Genomic DNA, 20824 nt, shown 5'->3' on the forward strand with positions numbered 1-20824 from the left:
CACCAACTACATCCGATATTCCACTGAACGAGGCAGGCTAGTCATATTTGATAACCAAGTCTCCACTTGTCACTACTAATCTTAATACTGCGCATTGTAAGTGTTAAAAAGCTGATGCTTCGATACTACAGACAAGTACGACTACTACAGTTCGAGATCGTTGTTTGTATTGGTATATAATCCTTGGATATCTAGTGGCGCTGAAAGTCAAATGCCGCCAAAGTGTCATTGTGTTTTAACTGTCTTGTTATGAACGATACGGTTTAGTACAGTACATGATGCATGTGTGGAACGAAGTACGGACAGGATTTAATCCTGCGGATGAAACACAGCTGTTTGGACCACGGACTTGTGTGGAAAGCGATGGATTTATTTACGAATCAACAACACAAGCCACAATATCAACAGGGTCCGAGGTATATTGTTTACTTCTGGGAATCTTTGTAGCGGAATGCGCTGTTAACGGATAGTGTGACAGTAATGCTGTGGAGCTTTTAGTAACTACAACAAATCTTTGGTTTCATTTGTTTGATACTTTGCCCGTGGTATTTCGCGAGGAGGACTCCAGTTTGTACCCTTGCTTTCGGAAGTAGTACGAGACTACAGTGTACAAACTATTTTATTTTTTCATCCATTTCCCCCGAAAGGCACAGTTGCTAACCCAACTAAAGCTTTGCATGAGAGGTGTGTGAACTTGGTAGGCCTATACAGAGCTCGGGCTGATACCAGTTTGCATTGGTCATAGATAGGTTTGTGAAGCTGTGAATGACTATCCTTTATATCAGTGAGTACCTTTTCCACTTTAAGTGTCTGGCTGTGAGCAGAATAGAAAATGGAAAGCTATCACTTAAGTGGACACATTTTTAGGTAGTGAAACAGTGCTACCTTGCAATATGTAATGTGGCACCTCTGTGGTCTCTGCCAATTCATTAGCCTTACACATACATTCAGCAGTCTTTTTTGGCAGACTGAACAGTAATATACAGCAGCTTGCGTGGGGCAGCGATAGTTTTAACTATAAAATAGAATACTACTAATGATCTGCATAGGATCAGTGAAACTAAGAACTTGTAACAGATGTAGTATATGTGCCAGGACGTGTACTGTGTTGTCAGAACATAGCAGGGGGACTATACAATACAGTGCTACTGTATTTGAAAAGTAGTGGTTTGTTGAATACAGACATCTCAATGTTAAAGCTTTGAGTCAGATCTCCACCCATAGAAAACCTTCACGACCTGAGGGATGTGGCTTGTCAAAAGCAAAAATCGTTGAGTGTTCATGGTAACATTTTAATTGTGCAACTTTCAGTTCTGAGAGAGATAACTAACAAGTTTTGGATTATATTTTATTGCTGTTTGGAAACTGAAATCAGTCTGCGAAAAGACAGTTCGTGTTGCCAAACCCTGTGAAGTATATAGTAAGTAAATTGTAGGTAACAGATGTTTATTGTGCTAGTTTCACAATTATTTTATCAATATCTGTAAAATCGCTTGCAGGCTCTGCAAAAAGTGACCTCATAGGTTCCAGTAAATGACATTTGTTCATGTTATTGTGACTTGTTTAGTCTATTTAACCAATGAGAAAGGAGTACAAGCTGCTTATGTGCCAGAAAACCATTTTCCACAGGGGTTTAAACTAGGCAGATAGGATATCTTTCACTTTGGAGTCAATTTTGTAATCTTTGCAGAAGATGAAATAGAAGAGGCTTACAGGTGATGAAAGTGGCATCCACTGGGAACGATGATGCATGCAAAAGATTAAATCATACAACTTATATATGTAGCATTTCAGCCTTAAATAAATCTGTCATTAATAGGAAGATATTGAGAGAGCCACATTTGTAATGCCAAATTTGATGTTCCAGCCTTTAGAAGTGTTAACCAGTCCAGAATTATTTGATGGCGGCTTTATCTCTCTATGGTAGACATTGCACAACACACCGTTTAGTTTCTTATCACAGCAGTACAGTATATTCAGCCATATCATGTGCTAGATTTCTGCTTCAGAAGGAGGTGTATGTGTGTTAATGGTCATCCTATTGACTGCAGCACCGCCCCCCCCCCCACAAAAAAAAAAGAAGTTCATGTACATGTGTTGTATGAGATAACTTACTCCCATGTCCATCAGACCAAAACACTCAGTTATTGTGTGACGTAACAGCTGCGTTGAAAAGTGTCTTGACTTTGGATACAGATCATCAGTGAACCGGGACCAGATGGGTTTGGTGACTAGAAAGATTTCCCCTGGGTAGCCTATAAACATATTGGAATGTGGTGGTGCCATGTGAGTGGCTACACTATGATTTGTTTGTTTATATTATCCTTAGATGAAGCTACCTGTAAAAATAATGATATGATGAGTTTGGTGCTGTCAAGACTTTGTGAAACAAGATATGTGATAGTAACCAGGAATGTTTCATTGTGCAATGGGCGTCAACAGTGAAAAGCAGTGAGTTGGATGATAATGAGCATCAAATATAGGGATGTGATTGAGGAAGTGGTTGGTGTCTTTGAAGTCGGAAATTAGGGTATGGGGTACGGGCTGGATTTTTGGACAATTAGGGACTCTCTTTTATAATGGGGCTCTCTGGACAGCTAGATTTGTAGACTGATTGTATTTTCCCCAGCATTCCACCAATGAACTGGAGCCTACTACCTGCTTTATCTGTGACTGAGTCTGTGATCATTTCATTTCATACTCCTACAAAGAGTTACACTGAGGTATCTGCAGGAGTTGGCAGATTCCAACTGTGGCTCATTGATACTATAGTCAGAGGATACTGTGTTTTTTCATTTTGTGACTTTAACACATTTATGTTTCTGAACATTTACCAGTCTTCACACCACTTTCAGATCTTATGATCTGAATGAATATTTATGCAGCTTCTTTCAGACAATACTTCAGATACCTTAATCATCTGCAAAAAGTCTGAGGTTACTATTAATACTGTCTGCAAGGTCATTATGTAGAGCAATGACAGCAAAGGGCCACAACAAACTTTACTGGGGGACACCAAAATTACTTCTACATCTGATGATGCCTCTCCATCCAAGATAACATGCTGCGTTCTCCCTACCAAAAAACCCTCAGTAGTTTTGTGTATTACTTCTGCTACATTTTTTGTAAGCAGGTGTGACGTACAATTTCATCCAACTACTGTCTCTTATTTTTTGTTCAAAGGATCTGCAGTAGATTATATGAGGTTCATTGAAATGAAACCTGGTCAGTTTGTCTACCTTTGCCTTACACGTAAGGTGGCACCACGTAACTGCGGGTATGGTGGTGCCGTCTTTTGGTAGATATACTGATGCTGGAGCACCGTTTGATGTTGCATAGTGCCAGTGTGGTGTCATGCCAAAGAAAAGATGGTCACGCAAGTTATCGTCCACTACTGAACGTGCACGGGAGTAAGCAGGAACAACAAGGAGCAATTCGATTTTTGGTGGCAGAGGGAATTGGAGGCCATGAAATGTATCAGCAGATGAAGGCTATGTATGGTGAGTACAGTCTGAATCATTCAAGTGTTGTGGATTGGCGCAAGTGATTCCTTGAGGGGCGCAAGCCACTGGAAGACAATGCTTGCCCCGGGCAGGCCCATCTTGTCATCATACTGGAAGTTGTTGCGGAAGTGAATGCTTTAGTCTTGGACAACCGCAGAATCACCGTGGAAGAGATCCGTCAGTTACTGGGTATTAGTGTGGGCACTGCCCACACTGTAATGCATCAACACATGAACTTTTGAAAAATCTGCGCACAGTAGGGTCCCCACCATCTGACCGCCGAACAGTGCAGTACTGGAATGGTGCTGTCACCTGCAATGTTATCATAAGGAGGAATACGGCTTTCTGTTGGGTATTGTCACAGGTGATGAAACATGCTGTCACCAAGTTGAAACACCGAGGCATGTTGTCCAGTGGTGCTCCTGCATGATAATGCCCCACCCACGCGCGCGCACGGATTTTGGTAACTATTTTTGAGTACACTATGTGATCAAAAGTATCCAGACACCCCCAAAAACGTGTTTCTCATATTAGGTGCATTGTGTTGCCACCTATGCCAGGTACTCCATGTCAGTGACCTTAGTAGTCATTAGACATTGTGAGAGAGTGGAATGGTGTGCTCTGCAGAACTCACAGACTTCGAACGTTGTCAGGTGATTGGGTGTCACTTGTGTCATACATCTGTACGCGAGATTTCCACACCCCTAAACGTCCCTAGGTCCACTATTTCCGATGCGATAGTGAAATGGAAATGTGAAGGAACATGTACAGCACAAAAACATACAGGCCGACCTCGTCTGTTGACTGGCGTAGACCGCCGACAGTTGGAGAGGGTCCTAATGTGTAATAGGCAGACATATATCCAGACCATCACACAGGAATTCCAAACTGCATCAGGATCCTCTGCAAGTACTATGACAGTTAGACAGGAGGTGAGAAAACTTGGATTTCGTGATCGAGCAACAAGGCAGGGTGTGGTATGGCAAATGTCTGGTGAATGTCATCTGCCATTGAGTGTGGTGCCAACAGTAAAATTCGGAGGCAATGCTGTTATAGTGTGGTTGTGTTTTTCGTGGAGGGGAGTTGCGCCCTTTGTTGTTTTGCGAGGCACTATCACAGAACAGGCCTACATTGATGTTTTAAGCACCTTACTTCCTACTGTTGAAGAGCAATTCAGGGATGATGATTGCATCTTACGACACGATCGAGCAACTGTTCATGATGCATGGCATGTAGGGGAGTGGTTACACAACAGTAACATCCCTGTAATGGACTGGCCTCTACAGAGTCCTGACCTGAATCCTATAGAACACCTTTGGGATGTTTTGGAATACCAACTTCGTGCCAGGCCTCACCGACCAACATTGATGCCTCTCCTCAGTGCAGCATTCAGTGAAGAATGGGCTGCCAATCCCCAAGAAACCTTTCAGCACCTGAACGAAAGCTGTCATCAACGCTAAGGGTGGGCCAACACCATATTGAATTTCAGCATTACCAATGGAGGGCGCCACGAACTTGTAAGACATTTTCGGTCGGGTGCCCAGATACTTTTGATCACATAGTGTATGTGTGCTGTGTATAACTACATTTTTGAGTTAATAAAATTGTTACCATTACTTTATACTAGTGACAGGGTTTCATTTGAATGTCCCCTATAATTAGGAGAGTGAACTCATCTGAAAACTTAGTGTAGAATCCAATAGGTATTCCATTGGGCCCTGGAGCTTTGTTCAGTTTTAACGACCTCAGTTTTCTCTTACACCATTGATATTAACACTTATTTCTCTCATCTTTTCATTGGTATGATAATTAAATTGGGGCAGTTCTCCTGAGTTTTTGTTTGTAAAGGAACATTTGAAAATGGAGTTAAGCATTTCAGCTTTTGCTTTGCTACACTCAATTTAACTTTCTATCTATTCATGAGTTACAGGACATTAACTTTTGTGCCAGTGATAACACTTGTATGTGACCAAAATTTCTTTGGGTTTTGTGAAAGATCATTTGACAATATTCTGCAACAGTAGTCACTGAAGGCCTAATGCACTGCTCTCTTGACAGCAAAATGGGTTGTTCAGGATCTCTCTATCTGCAGTCCTATGTTTTGTTTTACGTCTATTATGCTGTAATCTGTTTTTCCTTAGAACTTTCTTTACGGTGACAATAAACCATAGAGCATCCCTCTCAGTATAAACTGTTCTACTACGTACATATCTGTCCAGTGCATGGTGAACAATTCTTTTAAATCTGAGTCATAGTTTGTCTATATGCTCCTGACCTGTGCTGAAAGTTGCAAGTTCCTCCTTCAGATATGACACTACGGCTTTTTTATTTAGTTTATGGAACATATATATCTTTCTTCTTGTTTTAGTTGTCCTTTGTACTTCGGTAATCATTGTTTACACAACTGTGTCACTGTGACTTTCACCAGTTTTGTTGTCGACATCCTCAAAGAAGTCAGAGATCCAAAATACTTCCATCATGAGTGGGATTCTGAACTATCTGTTCTAAGTAGTTTTCAGAGAAATCTTTTAGTATGTTTCACAAGATGTCTTGTTACACCCACCATTAACAGAACTATAATTTTCCCAATTGATTGTTGATGATTAAAGTCTCCACAGTATGATTTGGGAACTTCCATACAAGTGAACTGAGGTTTTCTCTAAAGTTTTTGGTCACAGCTCTCTGCTGTGATAAGAGTATGTCTACAGAGTGGCAAGTTAAGTGTTTATCCTTTTCTGTGTTTTCCACATACTATATTTATTAAATTTTGTGTGTGTTTCTCTATTTAAGGGGGTTAATCTTGTGTTTTTATAAGTGTAAATTCATTCAGTCTTTTGCACAATATCTGCACACTGCACAGTGAGCTACGTAGCTCTTTAATGCATCAGCGTCCATTGGTGACCCACCAGCAGGGTAGCAAGTTGCATATCTAGGATTGTCTGCTTTTATAGTTAACTTCTTTAGTTAGTCTTGCTGGGATGGATAGGATGTGTGCGTGCTGTGCATTGACGCAGGAGGAGCTGGCCGCAGTTCGCGAACAGTTGAACATGCTGTTGGCTAGGGTCAGTCACCTTCTGGCTGCTGCCTCGGGGCATAGCAGTGGCTGAGAATCTGGTGTGTCGCATGGGACTTCTCAGGAGTCACTTGTTTTTCCTGTGGGCTCTGCATCCAAAGCACCTCTTAGTGCATCTGACACACTGAATCTGCCCTCAAAGCTGTGTGTGCCAGGTGGTAACACGTTCATGTCGCCCAAAGTGGAGGGCCAATGTGGAGACAGGTTGTCGGGCCTCACCCATTCACCCTGTAAGTGGACAGGTGGCCGCTCCTTCAGCAGGGTCCAAGCAGGCACATGGGGAGAGGGATTTACTGGTTATTGGGAGCTCCAATGTTTGGCACATTATGGAGACCCTTGTACAGATAGCATTCAGGGCTGGAAAGAAAGCCAACGTGCACTCGGTATGTCTGCCAGCCAGCCTCATCAGAGACGTGGAGGCAGCCTTGACTGTGGCTGTCAAGCGTGCAGGGTGCAGTCGTTTGCAAGTTGTGGCTCACTTAGACACCAGTGATGCCTGTTGCATGGGTTCTGAGCTGATCCTCAGTTCGTACAGGTTGCTGGCAGAGGTGGTGAAGACTGCTGGCCTCACTTGCAGGGTGCAGTTTGCAGCATCATTCCCAGAGTTGATTGGGATCCTGTGGTTTGGAGCCGAGTGCAGGGTCTCAAACAAAGACTTCGTAGACTCTGTGATGGGCTTGGCTGCAGATTTCCAGACCTGCATTATCATGTGAGGATTTGTAGGAGTCCTCTTAACACTAGGGTGGATTGAAAAGAAATGCCTCCACGTTCGTAACTTTTCAACAGTTGGCAGCAATGGTACGCGGCAGGTACTGGCTTGTTCTGTAGCCTCTTCTGTACTACTTCAGTTGGTGGGAAGCCTTAGCATTGAATGTTTGTGTTGTTACAGTGTAAAGTATGGAACCCTGCTCAGATGGTTGGTCAATGTGATTTAAACAACGTGCAGTCATTGCATTCTCGACATTAGAAGGTGTTACCCCAAAAGAGATTCATCGGAGAGTGAAAGCAGTTTATGGTGACTGTGTTGATGTGGGTACTGTGCATTGTTGGGCGAGTAAGTTCAAAGATGTGGAGGCGGGAACATTTGACCTGCATGACAAATAAAGAGTTGGACATCCTGTGACAGCAGCCACCGAGTTTCACAAGTAAAATGTTAACAGATTGATTCAGTATGATCGTCGTATCACTCAGATAGAAATTGCAAGCACAATCAGCATTTCACAAAAACACATGAGTCACATTATTGCTTTGCTTGGCGATCAGATCTGTTCATGATGGGTACCCCGGATGCTGACTTCTGAAATGAAAGCACACAGACTTGAAATTTGCCAGGAACTCCTCTCGTATTATGAGAATGAAGGTGATGCCTTTCTCCATTCAATTGTGACAGGAGATGAAACGTGGCTACACCATTATGACCCAGAGATGAAACGTCAGTCTATGGAATATCGACACACAGACTCACCGCAGAAAAAGAAATTAAAGAAGCAGCCCTCAGCTGGAAAAATCATGACCACAGTGTTCTGGGATGCAGATGGTGTTATCTATTAGTGGAGATGGTGAGTCACAGATAAGCACAATGGAAAGACTGCTATACATATTAGTTTTTAGCCAGAAAGCTTTCTTCTGAAGTAGAAAACGCACATTCCCACAAGCAAAACTCATGCACACATGACCACTATCTCTCAACACAGTGGCCAGACTGAATTGAAACTGCGCTTGATGGGAGCACTAATCCAGTGTGGGTGATGGTGGTAGGAGGGGGCAGGGTGCACTGGGTGGAAGGTTTAGTGCTGCTTCCCCCAAGGTGTCCCCCGACCTGTTGTATGACTGGATCTCCTATATGATATGAAGGATCACACAGACCTTAATGTTCACTGCCACAGGTTTCATTCAGTCTTTCGTGACTATACAACCTTTTATCAGATGTGTACCAATGGCTCTAAGAATGTTGAGAAAGTTGCCTATCTTTATTGACAAACTTTTTCAAACAATACTGTCTTCCCATTGCATGCAGTATGTGTATGGGAGATTTAGTTGCAACACACAGAGCTTTCACACATGTAAACCTCGACTTCTCCGGAATTATTGTCCTGTGCAGCGATGCCCTCAATAGCTTAAAGGCAGTTTACGATTGCCCTCCCCCTGCGGGTCCGAGGGTTAGAATAGGCCCGAGGTATTGCTGCCTGTTGTACGAGGCGACTAAAAGGAGTTTCACACATTTCGGGCTTTAAGTGATGGTCCCCTGTAGGGTTTGACCTCCATTCTTAAAAATTCTCCTGAAGAGCGAGCCAATTGGGGAAGGGCACCTTACAAGGTGTCCATCGTGCATTGAGATCTTTAGCCCACTTTCTTTTCGTCGCATTGCAGTCCTACCCATTCTCCATCTCTTGGTTGAGAACACCTTCCTGGGTGCATTTTCCACCATGCACTACGCAGTGTCGATTTCTGCATCTACAATGACCATGCAGTTCTTTGCACCTGATACCCAGCATGGTACTCAGTCCGTTGTGGTGGGGCCGCCATGTACCCTGTTCATTGTAGCCCCCTGACCACACAGCGATTGCTCTGCTGATGCCTGCACTGTCAACTCCCCACATATGCCAAGGGGTAGATACCCATCACCCTGGGGCATCGGGACTTCCAGCAATGGCCATCCTGCCAGGTGGCCTTTGCTGTGGCTGGATGGCACCTGTGGGGAGGGCCCCTGGTTTTAGTGGGTGGCATCAGGGCGGATGACACGCGATGAAGCGTAGTCCATCAACTTTTGCTGGTGGTGAAAACACCAGCAGTCTCTAAGCGTTCACGAGCTCAATTCAGCGCACGTAAGTATGGCCCCAAATAGTTTTCCTCCCTGGCCACACCATGGGAGGAACGTCAGGCTAAGGATGGCAGCAGATCTTATTCGCCCCGGTACCTTGTATGTTTGAGAGCTGATGGGGAATCTTTCATGACGATGAAGCCTCAGTTTTTTGTTGAACATTTAAAGGACAAGTTCGGGAAGGTGGAGGGCTTGTCCAAAATGAGATCTGGGTCAGTCTTGATGAAAACGGCATCCTCTGCCCAGTCACGGGAGTTACTCGCTTGTGACAAGCTGGTGGATGTTTCTGTAACCATCATGCTCCAAAGAGCTTAAATATGGTCCAGGGTATCATATTTCACAGAGACCTTCTTTAGCAGTCTGACGATGAGCTGCGCGCCTATCTAGAGTGGTGAGGTGTACATTTCATCCGGCGTGTCCACCGTGGTCTGAAGGACAATCAGGTTGCCACTGGTGCCTTCATCTTGGCCTTTGAGGGTGATATATTGCCCAAGAGGGTCAAGGTGATGGTCTACCGGTGTGATGTAAAGCCCTATATCCCTCCCCCCTATGCAGTGCTTTAAGTGCTGGAAGTTCGGCCATATGTCTTCCCGCTGTACTTCCAGCATCACATGCCGAGATTGCGGACGCCCATCACATCCCAATACTCCTTGTGTCCCACCTCCCATCTGTGTCAGATGTGGAGAACACCATTCGCCTTGCTTGCCTGGCTGCAGGCTTCCCCAGAAAGAAAGGAAAATCATGGAGTACAAGACTCTGGACAGACTGACCTACACCGAGGCTAAGAGAAAATTTGAATGCCTGCATCCTGTGCGCATGACAGTCTTATGCCGCCGCTTCAACCATTCTGGTACCATCAGCTCTGCCAACCCAGGTCACCTCTCAGAGCCGGAAGACTACACCTGCCCCTGGGGGCATTTCCCTCCCTACTGCTCCTGCACCACGTGAGCAAACCCCCCCCCCCCCCCCTCCGCTTCCCCCAACCATTGGGGACGTGTCTGTCCCCACTTCTAAGCTGGAGAAGCGTAAGTCTTCTTCGGCTTCTTTCACTAGGAAGGGGTCCCTTGGCTCACTTCCTTCCCAGGTTTGTTCTAGTGGGAAAGACGACATCCACCAGTGGCTGAAGAGCCCAAAAGCAGCTGGTCGTAGGGCTTCATGCTCATCCTCAATTCCAGAGACTGAGCCAGTGAAGTCCTCCCAGCCAGCGAAACCCAAGGAGCAGCGAGAGAAAAAAAAAAAAAAAAAAACCCCATAAGACCAAGGAAATTGCTGTGGTACCTACACCACTGCTACCTACAAGCTCTGCGGCTGAGGATAGGGTGGAGATTTTGGTGTCCGCTGAGGACCTAGATCTTGCCAGACCCTCAGATACGATGGATATATAGTGCTCAGGCAATAAATCGGTGGCAGCAGGTGACTTTGAGGCATGAACTGCCTCATTGAATGTTCCATGCCTTCCCAGTCTCATGATGTCATCCTCCAGTGGAATTGCGGCAGTTTTTTCCACCGCCTGGTTGAGCTATGGCAGCTGTTAAGCTTTACACCTGCTATCTGCATTGCTCACCAGGAAACGTGGTTCCCAGCAATGCGGACCCCTGCCCTCCACAGCTGTAAGGGATATTACAGGAACCGTATAAACTATAATCGAGTGTCAGGTGGAGTTCGTTTTTATGTCCTAAACTCGGTCTGTAGTGAACATGTGCCCCTTCAAACCCCTCTTGAAGCTGTGGCTGTCAGAATAAGGACGACAGGAAATAACTGTCTGCAATGTATATCTTCCTCCAGATAGTGCAATACCCCTGAATGTATTAGCTGCACTGATTGATCAACTCCCTAAACTTCTGGGAGATTTTAATGCCCATAACTCCTTGTGGGGTGGTACCATGCTTACTGGCTGAGGCACAGATGTTGCAACTTTACTGTCGCAATTCGACCTCTGCCTCTTGAATCTTCCCCACACGGTAACATCGATGTGATGGTTGAGCAAGTGACTAGCACAATTGTTTCTGCAGCAGAAAACGTCAACCCTCGCACTTTACAGTCAGTGCCTGAGGCACAAGGTAAGGCAGTCCCTTGGTGGTTGCCGAAAGTCACTGAAGCAAGTCAGGAGCGTCGGCGAGCTCTACAGCGGTATAAGTGGCACCCTTCCCTTGAGCACCTCATAGAATTTAAACGCCTCTGTGCTCGTGTTCACTACCTTGTCAAATAACGGAAGGAGTAGTGTTGGGAGAGATACATCTCCACCATTGGGTGCCACATGTCACCTTCGCAAGTCTGGGCAAAGATCAAACATCTTTTCGGGTACCAGGCCCCAACAGCTGTCCCCGGTGTTACCATAAATGGCGAGTTATGTACTGACGCAAACGCAATTGCCAAGCACTTTGCTCGAGCCTCTGCATTGGAGAATTATCCCCCAGCCTTCCGCACACTCAAATGATTTCTGGAAGGGAACATTCTCTCATTCACTACATGTTGCAGTGATTTCTATAACGCCCCATTTACTGAGTGGGAGCTCCTCAGTGCTCCTGCACATTGCCCTGACACAGCTCCTGGGCCTGATCGCATCCACAGCCAGATGATTAAACATCTCTCGTCTGAATACAAGCGACATCTTCTCGTCATCTTCAACTGGATCTGGTGCGATGGCATCTTCCCATCGCAATGGCAGGAGGGCACCATCATTCCGGTGCTCAAACCCGATAAAAACCCGCTTGATGTGGATAGCTATAGACCCATCAGTCTCACCAATGTTCTTTGTATGCTGCTGGAACGTATGGTATGTCGGCAGTTGGGTTGGGTCCTGGAGTCACGTGGCTTGCTGGCTCCATGTCAGGGTGGCTTCCACCAGGGTCGCTCTACCACTGATAATCTTGTGTCCATTGAGTCTGCCATCCGAACAGCCTTTTCCAGACGGCAACACCTGATTGCCGTCTTTTTTGACTTACATAAAGCATACGACACGACTTGGCCACATCATATCCTTGCCACATTGTATGAGTGGGATCTCCGGGGACCACTCCAGATTTTTATCCAAAACTTCATGTCACTCCATAGTTTCCGTGTCCAAGTTGGCGACTCCCATAGTCCCATCCATATCCAGGAGAATGGATTCCCACAGGGCTCTGTATTGAGTGTGTGTCTATTTTTAGTGGCAATTAACGGTCTAGCAGCAACTGTCGGGCCCTCCGACTCACTTTCTCTGTATATGGACGACTTCTGCATTTCGTACTGCTGCTCCAGTACTGTTGTTGCTGAGCAGCACCTCTAGGGAGCCATACACGAGGCGCATTCATGGGCTCTAGCCCACGGCTTCCAGTTTTCAGCTGCAAAGTCGTGTGTCGTACCCTTCTGTTGGTGTCGTACTGTTCATCTGGAACCTGCACTTTACCTTAATAACGATCCACTCACAGAGACGTATCAATTCCTGGGACTGGTTTTAGACGCTTGATTGACTTGGCCCCCTCAACTTCGTCAGCTTAAGCAGAAGTGCTGGCAGCACCTCAGTGCCCTCCATTGCCTGAGCAACACCAATTGGGGTGCAGTTAAATCCCGAACCGACTATGGGAGTGTAGTTTATAGTTCAGCAGCGCCTCCAACATTGCATTTACTCGGCCTGTGCACCACTGTGGGGTTCTTTTAGCGACAGGAGCTTTTAGGACGAGTCCGGTGACCAGCGTAATGGTGGAGGCTGGTGTCCCGTCACTGCAGATCAGACATGCCCAACTGCTTGCCAGTTACGTAGCACACATTCATAGTTCCCTTGAGCATCCGAATTATCGTCTTCTTTTCCTGCCCGCGGCAGTCCTTCTCCTGCATCGGTGGCCCAGATCGGGACTAACAATTGCGGTTCACATGCGGTCCCTTCTCTCCGAGCTGGAATCCTTCCCTTTATCACCTCTACTTGCAGTCCGTTCACGTACGCATCCATGGTGTACGCCTTGGCCGCAACTTCATCTGGACCTTTTACACCGGACTTAAGGACTCCGTTGACCCCGCCACTCTCCGCTGTCACTTCCTCTCGATTCTTGACATGTTTCGGTGTTTCTGAAGTGGTTTACACAGACGGCTCAATGGCTGATGGTCACGTAGGCTTCGCATATGTTCATGGAGGACGTATTGAGCGGCACTCCTTGCCATTTGGCTGCAATGTTTTCACTGCTGAGCTGGCGGCCATATCTCGTGCTCTTGAGTACATCCGCTCATACCCTGGTGAGTCATTTCTCCTGTGTACTGACTCATTGAGTGGCCTACAAGCTATCAACCATTGCTACTCTCGCCACCCTCTGGTAGCGTTGGTAGTGTCCATTCAGGAGTCCGTCTATGCCCTGGAACAGTCCCGCTGTTCCATGGTGTTTGTGTGGACCCCAAGACACATTGGAATCCCCAGCAACGAACTTGCCGACAGGCTGGCCAAACAGGCTACGCAGAAACTGCTTCTGGAGACAGGCATCTCTGAAGCTGACTTGTGTTCTATCTTACACCGCAGGGTTTCCTGGCTTTGGGAGACAGAATGGCATAACAGTACGCACAACAAACTGCGTGTCATTAAGGAGACTATGAATGTGTGGAAGTCGTCCATGCAGGCCTCTCGCAGGGAATCAGTTGTCCTCTGCCGGCTCCGCATTGGTCATATGTGGCTAACGCATGGTTACCTACTCCGTCGCGAGGAACCACCTCAGTGTCGCTGTGGCTCCCAAATGACAGTCGTCCACCTCTTGCTGGACTGCCCACTTTTAGCCGCTCTGCGGCAAACTTTTAACTTTCCCAGCACCCTACCTTCGGTGTTGGGTGACAATGCCTCCACAGCAGCTTTAGTTTTGTGTGTTATCCGTGAGAGTGGGTTTTATACGTCTATCTAGGTTGTAGCGCATGTCCTTTGTCCCCCTGTGTCCTCCACCCTAGTGCTTTTAGGTTGGAGGTTTTAATGTGTTGCAGAGTGGCTGGCTTTCCTTTTTATTCTTGTGGTTGGTCAGCCACTGTAATCTTCTCTTATGTTTTACACTCTTCTGTTTCTAGCATCTCTGTTGTCTTCTTGTCCTCTTTTGTTCCTTTTAGTGTTCGTTGCCCTCTCTTCGTTCTTGTGGCTTTTCCTTTCTTTCCGTTTTGTGTTAAATGTTTCGTCCATTTAATTCTCACACTTGTGATGTTGTTTTATTAGGAACAACGGACCGACGACCTCGTAGTTTGGTCCCTTCTCCTGCCTTTATACCAACCAACCAACCACATAAAACAAATAGTAGGAAAAGGAGATGCTAGAGTGAGATTCATAGGAAGAATCTTGATGAAATGTAATTCATCCATTAAAGAAGGGGCTTAAAAGGCACTTTTTCGAACGATTCTTGAGTGTTGTTCATCAATTTGGGGCCCTTAACGGGTAGGACAGATAGATGAGATGGAGAAGATGAACGAAGAGTGGTCTGTTTCATCGTGGGAGCGTTTGGTCCATGTGAAAGTGTTACGGAGATGATCAAAAAACTCAATCAGCAGATGCTACAAGAGAGGTGTTGTATATTGTGTAGAGTTTTGCTAATGAAATTCCAAGAGAGTAGTTTCCAGGAAGAGTGGACAGCATATTACTTCCTTGTACATGTCTTGCGAAAGGACCACAATGAGAAAATTTAAGGAAATTAGAGCTAATACATAGGCTTACCGACAATCATTCTACCTATGCACCATTTGCAAGTGAAATGGGAAAGAGGGATCAGTTAGTGGTACCAGAAGTATCTTTTGCCACACAGTCAGCTTACGGAGTAATGACATGGCCGTAGAATACCTATAAACTTAGATTCACTAAGTTCTGTTTTGGTGAGCTCAAGTATTTTAAAGTTGTATTGCAATTGTAACTGTACTTGTGAACTTGTCTTATTGGAAATGGAATGAATATGTTTAGCACAGATTCATATTTTTCAAAATTTCAAATTTGCATCTTAAATTTTGGTAGTTTGAAAATTTTGCTTCAGAACTCTACATTTACTATTAATTACTATGGGAAAATAGTCAGTACATAATAACGACATTTTCTTATTTTATTTTCCAGTGACTGGATTTCCTTCTGTTGCAGGTTCATGCAATTCCCAGAGTTACTGCTTCAGTACATTCTTCTGGCGTTTTGTGTGTTGGCGTTGACAAGAACTTAATTGTCTTCGCTAGTAGTGATTCATCATTAGACTGCTGCTTAAATATTGAATTTTCTTCTATAGTAGACTGCTTTGCATTGTCACAGGATGGAACACTCCTGTTTGCCTGCGTTAAGGATGAAGGTGTGGAATGTTATTCTATTGCCGAGAAGAAAGGTATTTTCAAGAGGTAAGTTTTATAAATGTTGAGGGGAAAAATAACAGTTAATATGAAGCTACATTAGAATTTGAATGTATGACTGCAAATCAGAATATTTTGGCACTGTCTTGATTTGTACTGTAGTCTACTCGTGTCAGATTTGCTCAGTTGTTTATTTGGTGAGGTTTGTTGCTGTTAAATTTTTCTTCTGATTGTACTTTTATTTCATGTGTCAGTGTGTTACTGTCCTAGGCTGTATTGTTGCCCAGGACAAAGTAGCTGTGTTGTGTATGCATGCACTTGTTAGTAATCTGAAAAAATTTGAACATGTTTAATCTTGTGTATGTGCCTGTCGACAGTTAAACACCTCGTCTGTGATGTGAGAGATTGCCTTTACTTGTAATGTTATTTTTCATAATAGTACATCTTGATGCATTTAACTTCCAATATCTTATTTATAATTTAGTACGTCTTTTGCTTGGTACGAGAAGTTCTCATACTGCCCTGTTAACACTTTGGAGACTGCACCCGAGTATAAGTCGGGCTGTGATTGTCTTGACGTGTGAACCCTCTGTCACTCAAAACCGGGACTCATTTTGCATGAGAACAATGTATGAACGTCTCTTGACGTGCCCCTTGACTGGTTCTGCCTTCTGTTGTCAATTTATTGGATTATTTTGAAAGAAACATTTATTAACAGAATCTTTCGTCAGTTCTTGGTAGAACAATATTATAATAAATGAAAAGCACCAGTTTGCTTTTGTTCTACTGTATTACTTTTATTGTGTTAACCGGTTTTCGGCTTACAAGGCCATCTTCAGACATTTACTGAGCATTGTTGCCAAAGAAGTTCCAATGTTGTTTGCAAACATTGTAAGAGAACTGATACGTCTGGACTGAAGCAGGAGCATACAGTAAGTAACACTATGACACTGGTGGTAATGCAATGAAAAAGTAAAAAATTGAACAGTAAATAAATAACAATGGAGTAGGTAGGAAAACCTTTAACACAAAATAGGAACAGTATGCCTACATAAGTTTCTATTAATAAACAAAACTAGTAAAATAAAATAAGTACTGGACATGGCTACAGCAGGAGGTATGAAACATGGAGAGTGATACACAAACCAATTAAAAGAAGAAACAATTATCAGTGTAACTACGGAATGCATAAGGAACTTAAGTAATATCAATAAGATAAACAGAAATAAATATATGCAGGAAAATGGAGGCATTTGAGGGAACATACAGTAAATGTAATCTTTGAGAATGTGGTGGTACTGCATTGTAACATTAACATTATATTCAAAACAGTGGCTATGTAACAGTTTGCATTAAATAAATGAACAAAGTAAAATACGAAAAATATTTGATGAGACAACTACAAGAGATGTTAAACATGGACAGTAATACAACTACCATTTAAAAGAAAACCTTAACTATTGAAACTTCTGTCTACACGGATTACAAAGACAACTTCGATAAAACAAAAGAACTCCATGAATACAGGAAAATGGGAATATGTAGGAACAGATAGCGCGGGAAGTAATGAACAACGGAGATGATTATATGAAGTTTAGGATAGGGGAAGTGTTGAGTTGTGTCTGGTCATTTAGGATTAGATCTGGACTATGAGCAAGATGTTTGTTAATTTCCAGGGCTTTCAGCAGGTTGAGTTTATAGCCTTTGTTTGCTAAGTGAAGTACACGGGGCACTGGCTGGTAGTTGTGATCCTCATATGCTCAGCAAATGTGGAGTCAGAATTTTGCAACCTTCAGCTGCATTCATGCTCAGTCAGCCTAGTTGCTATGTCTCTGCCTTACTGACCAATGTAAAATTTTTAGTGCAAATATCAAATACTGGTTTAGATATGTAGATGACGTCCTGAGTATGTGGACTGGTACCACGACAACTCAACACATTTTTAAAAAACCTAAACAGTCAACATAAAAATATTCAGTTCACAAATCCAAAACTTCTTAGATCTCACCATTGACACATTATTTCAAAGTTTATAGAAAAACTACAACTACAGACACAGTAATACCTTCTTGCTCAGAACACCCCATAGTTCACAAACATGCAGCTTTCCATTCAATGGTACACCATCTCATATCTGTCCCCATGTCCAGAGATTATTTTAAAGCAGAGTTAGATACAATAAAATTTATTACCTCACCCAGTGGCACCAGCCCGGTTCTTATAGACCACATCTTGCACAGGAAACAAAAACAGAAAATTATACTCCTCCTCTATGCCCCACCTGCCTCCCCATCCACTGTCTGCAAGAAATGGTGTACACTACCACTTCTAGGTGAGGTATCACAGGTTGTAGCCAAAGCACCGAAAGCCTGCAAGTATAGACTTTCCTACTATGTTAAGAACACAACAGCCCAGAGTGTTTTTAATAGCAAAGATACGATCCAGTTATTAGCCACCAGTGGGGTATACAAAATCACCTGTTCTGCTTGTGAAAAATTTTAAATCGGTCAGTCAAGCAGACATAGCAACATGGCTGAACATGAATGCAGCTGGAGGTTGCAGAATTCTGACTCCACATTTGCTGAGGATGTACTGAGTGAGGATCACAACTACCAGCCAGTGTCCCATGTACTTCACTTAGCAAACAAAGGCCATAAACTCAACCTGCTGAAAGCCCTGGAAATTAACAAACATCTTGCTCACAGTCCAGATCTAATCCTAAATGAACAGACATAACTCAACACTTCCCCTCTCCTAAACTTCATATAATCATCTGTTGTTCATTACTTCCCACAGTCTGTTCGTACATACTCTCATTTTCTTGTATTCATTGTTCTTTTGTTTTATCGAAGTTGTCTTTGTATTCCGTGTAGACAGAAGTTTATTAAAACTGGTGCTTGTGTTACTGTCCATGTTTAACACCTGTTGTAGTTGTCTCATCAAATATTTCTCGTATTTTACTTTTTCATTTATTTAATGCAAACTGTTACATAGCCACTGTTTTGAATATAATGTTAATGTTACAATGCAGTACCACCACATTCTCAAAGATTACATTTACTGTATGTTCCCTCAAATGCCTCCATTTTCCTGCATATATTTATTTCTGTTTATCTTATTGATATTACTTAAGTTCCTTATGCATTCCGTAGTTACACTGATAATTGTTTCTTCTTTTAATTGGTTTGTGTATCACTCTCCATGTTTCATACCTCCTGCTGTAGCCATGTCCAGTACTTATTTTATTTTACTAGTTTTGTTTATTAATAGAAACTTATGTAGGCATACTGTTCCTATTTTGTGTTAAAGGTTTTCCTACCTACTCCATTGTTATTTATTTACTGTTCAATTTTTTACTTTTTCGTTGCATTACCACCACGCTGTCAAAGATGCATAGTTACTGTATGCTCCTGCTTCAGTCTAGACGTATTCCTTATTTTCCAATGTTGTTTGCAAAAATTGTAACTTCTTTGGTGACAATGCTCAGTAAATGTCTGAAGATGGCCTTGTAAGCCAAAAACCAGTTAACATAGTAAAAGTAATATTGTAGAACAAAAGTAAACGGGTGCTTTTCATTTATTAGAAACATTTGTGAATGTAACAGCTGCTGTCGTGAATAGCTGAGCCAATATGATTGCATTGATGCAGTTTCGTGTATGTGCTCATTAGGTTTTGCAGTTTGCTGTAATTCTGCTACATCGTCACATTTGTTGAGTGAGCAAGAAGTTTTGGAAGCTCAAGGGCAAGAAGGTACTCAATAACTCACCTCACATGTTTTTCTTGGCAGGATAATTATACTTTCTGTAATCATTATTTTAAAATTAATCTAGCAGAGAACTAAGGTAAATATGAAAAATAAATCTTGAAACTTGGCCCTTTTTTGGCAAGTATTACTCTTAAAGATACATCAATCACATACACACCAATAACACTTTAAATAATGGAATAAATGGCTGGTTTCCTAGGCCCAATATTCCTCTGAGTGGCTGCTCTCCAAAGTGTTAACATAGGCCTTATAAAATTCATGCACAGCCCATGGTTAATATCTACTGAGGACCATTTGTAGATGTTGCAGTACCCAGACATAAGTTGTTTTCAGGTATGTAGTGTGCTGGGAAAGAGCTTTTGTTTTTTCACCATGCAAATTAATTTTGCAGTTTTACAAATTTTGTTCAGTTTACTTTCATACATTTCAGTGTTGTGCAGACTGCCCATTTATTGTAGTCCAAATTATTTTCTTCTTTTCTACACATCATTGAATACAAACGAACTAAAATATTTGTAAGGTAACTCTTGTCATTTGTATAGAGTAGTTTACTTTCTTTTAATTCACGAGTTTAAAAAATATATAATTTGTATTCAATTTGCAGATGCTTAAAGGCTGAAGGTGAAGCAGGAATCTCTTTCGTTAATGTATCTGTGATTGAGAGAGATGATGAGTGTGAAGTCCTTATTGCTGGAAGTACTGGTTATATGTTCAGGTTTAGTATTATTTGTGTATTGTGCTATATCTGGGTAGAAATATGCTTTGAATGTAATTGTATTAGAGACTTTTCTTTGCAGATTGGTACTGAGAAACTTAACCAACCATGTAGAAGCACAAAACATAAATGATGATATTGAATTACTATATGAAAAGTTACTGGAACCTGCAAAAGTGAGTAAAACAACCTTCTCTGCATTCAAAGGTGGAGAAATAAATCATACTTTATCTGCAGCAGCTAGTTTCTTAGCACCCACTGAACTAGTTTTATGGCAACTGTAAATAACTTCATATTTATATAGAGATAATAATTATTTAATGGCAATGATTATTGCCACAGTCCAAGGACCTGTTCGAAACAACATGAATGGAGTTATCTATAATGAAGTACTGCCTTAAAAAAGTTTATTCAGAAGTGTAAAATTTTTGTTCTTCAAAAAGCAGAAAAACATAATAATCTTTGCCTACGATACCAGTGAGACATGTTAGGAATTGGTCAGCTTGTACAAATACATGACAGTAACAAATTATAGCGAAATGAAATAGAATGATCACATACGCTTAAGCATAAGTAAAGCATGTGGCAAACTACGTTAGATTACTAGGGAAATACAACCAGTCTACAAAGGAGACCGTTTTCAAAAGACCTATGCAACTCATTCTAGAATATTGTTTGTGTGTGTGTG

At 42.8% G+C, this 20824-nt stretch overlaps 1 protein-coding gene across 1 annotated transcript in view; it reads left to right on the top strand.

The window, feature by feature from the left end:
• The first annotated feature begins 228 nt into the window (after positions 1–228).
• LOC126235494 (uncharacterized) overlaps positions 229–20824 on the top strand; it is a 284326-nt gene continuing 263730 nt past the window's right edge. The window contains exons 1-4 of the mRNA XM_049944213.1: positions 229–416; positions 15459–15703; positions 20026–20136; positions 20219–20312. Coding sequence (XP_049800170.1) covers positions 276–416; positions 15459–15703; positions 20026–20136; positions 20219–20312 — 591 coding nt within the window. The 5' untranslated portion in view covers positions 229–275. The remainder of the gene's footprint in view (positions 417–15458; positions 15704–20025; positions 20137–20218; positions 20313–20824) is intronic.

This window comes from Schistocerca nitens, chromosome 2 (genome assembly GCF_023898315.1).
Source record: "Schistocerca nitens isolate TAMUIC-IGC-003100 chromosome 2, iqSchNite1.1, whole genome shotgun sequence".
Taxonomy (NCBI): Eukaryota; Metazoa; Arthropoda; class Insecta; order Orthoptera; family Acrididae; genus Schistocerca; species Schistocerca nitens.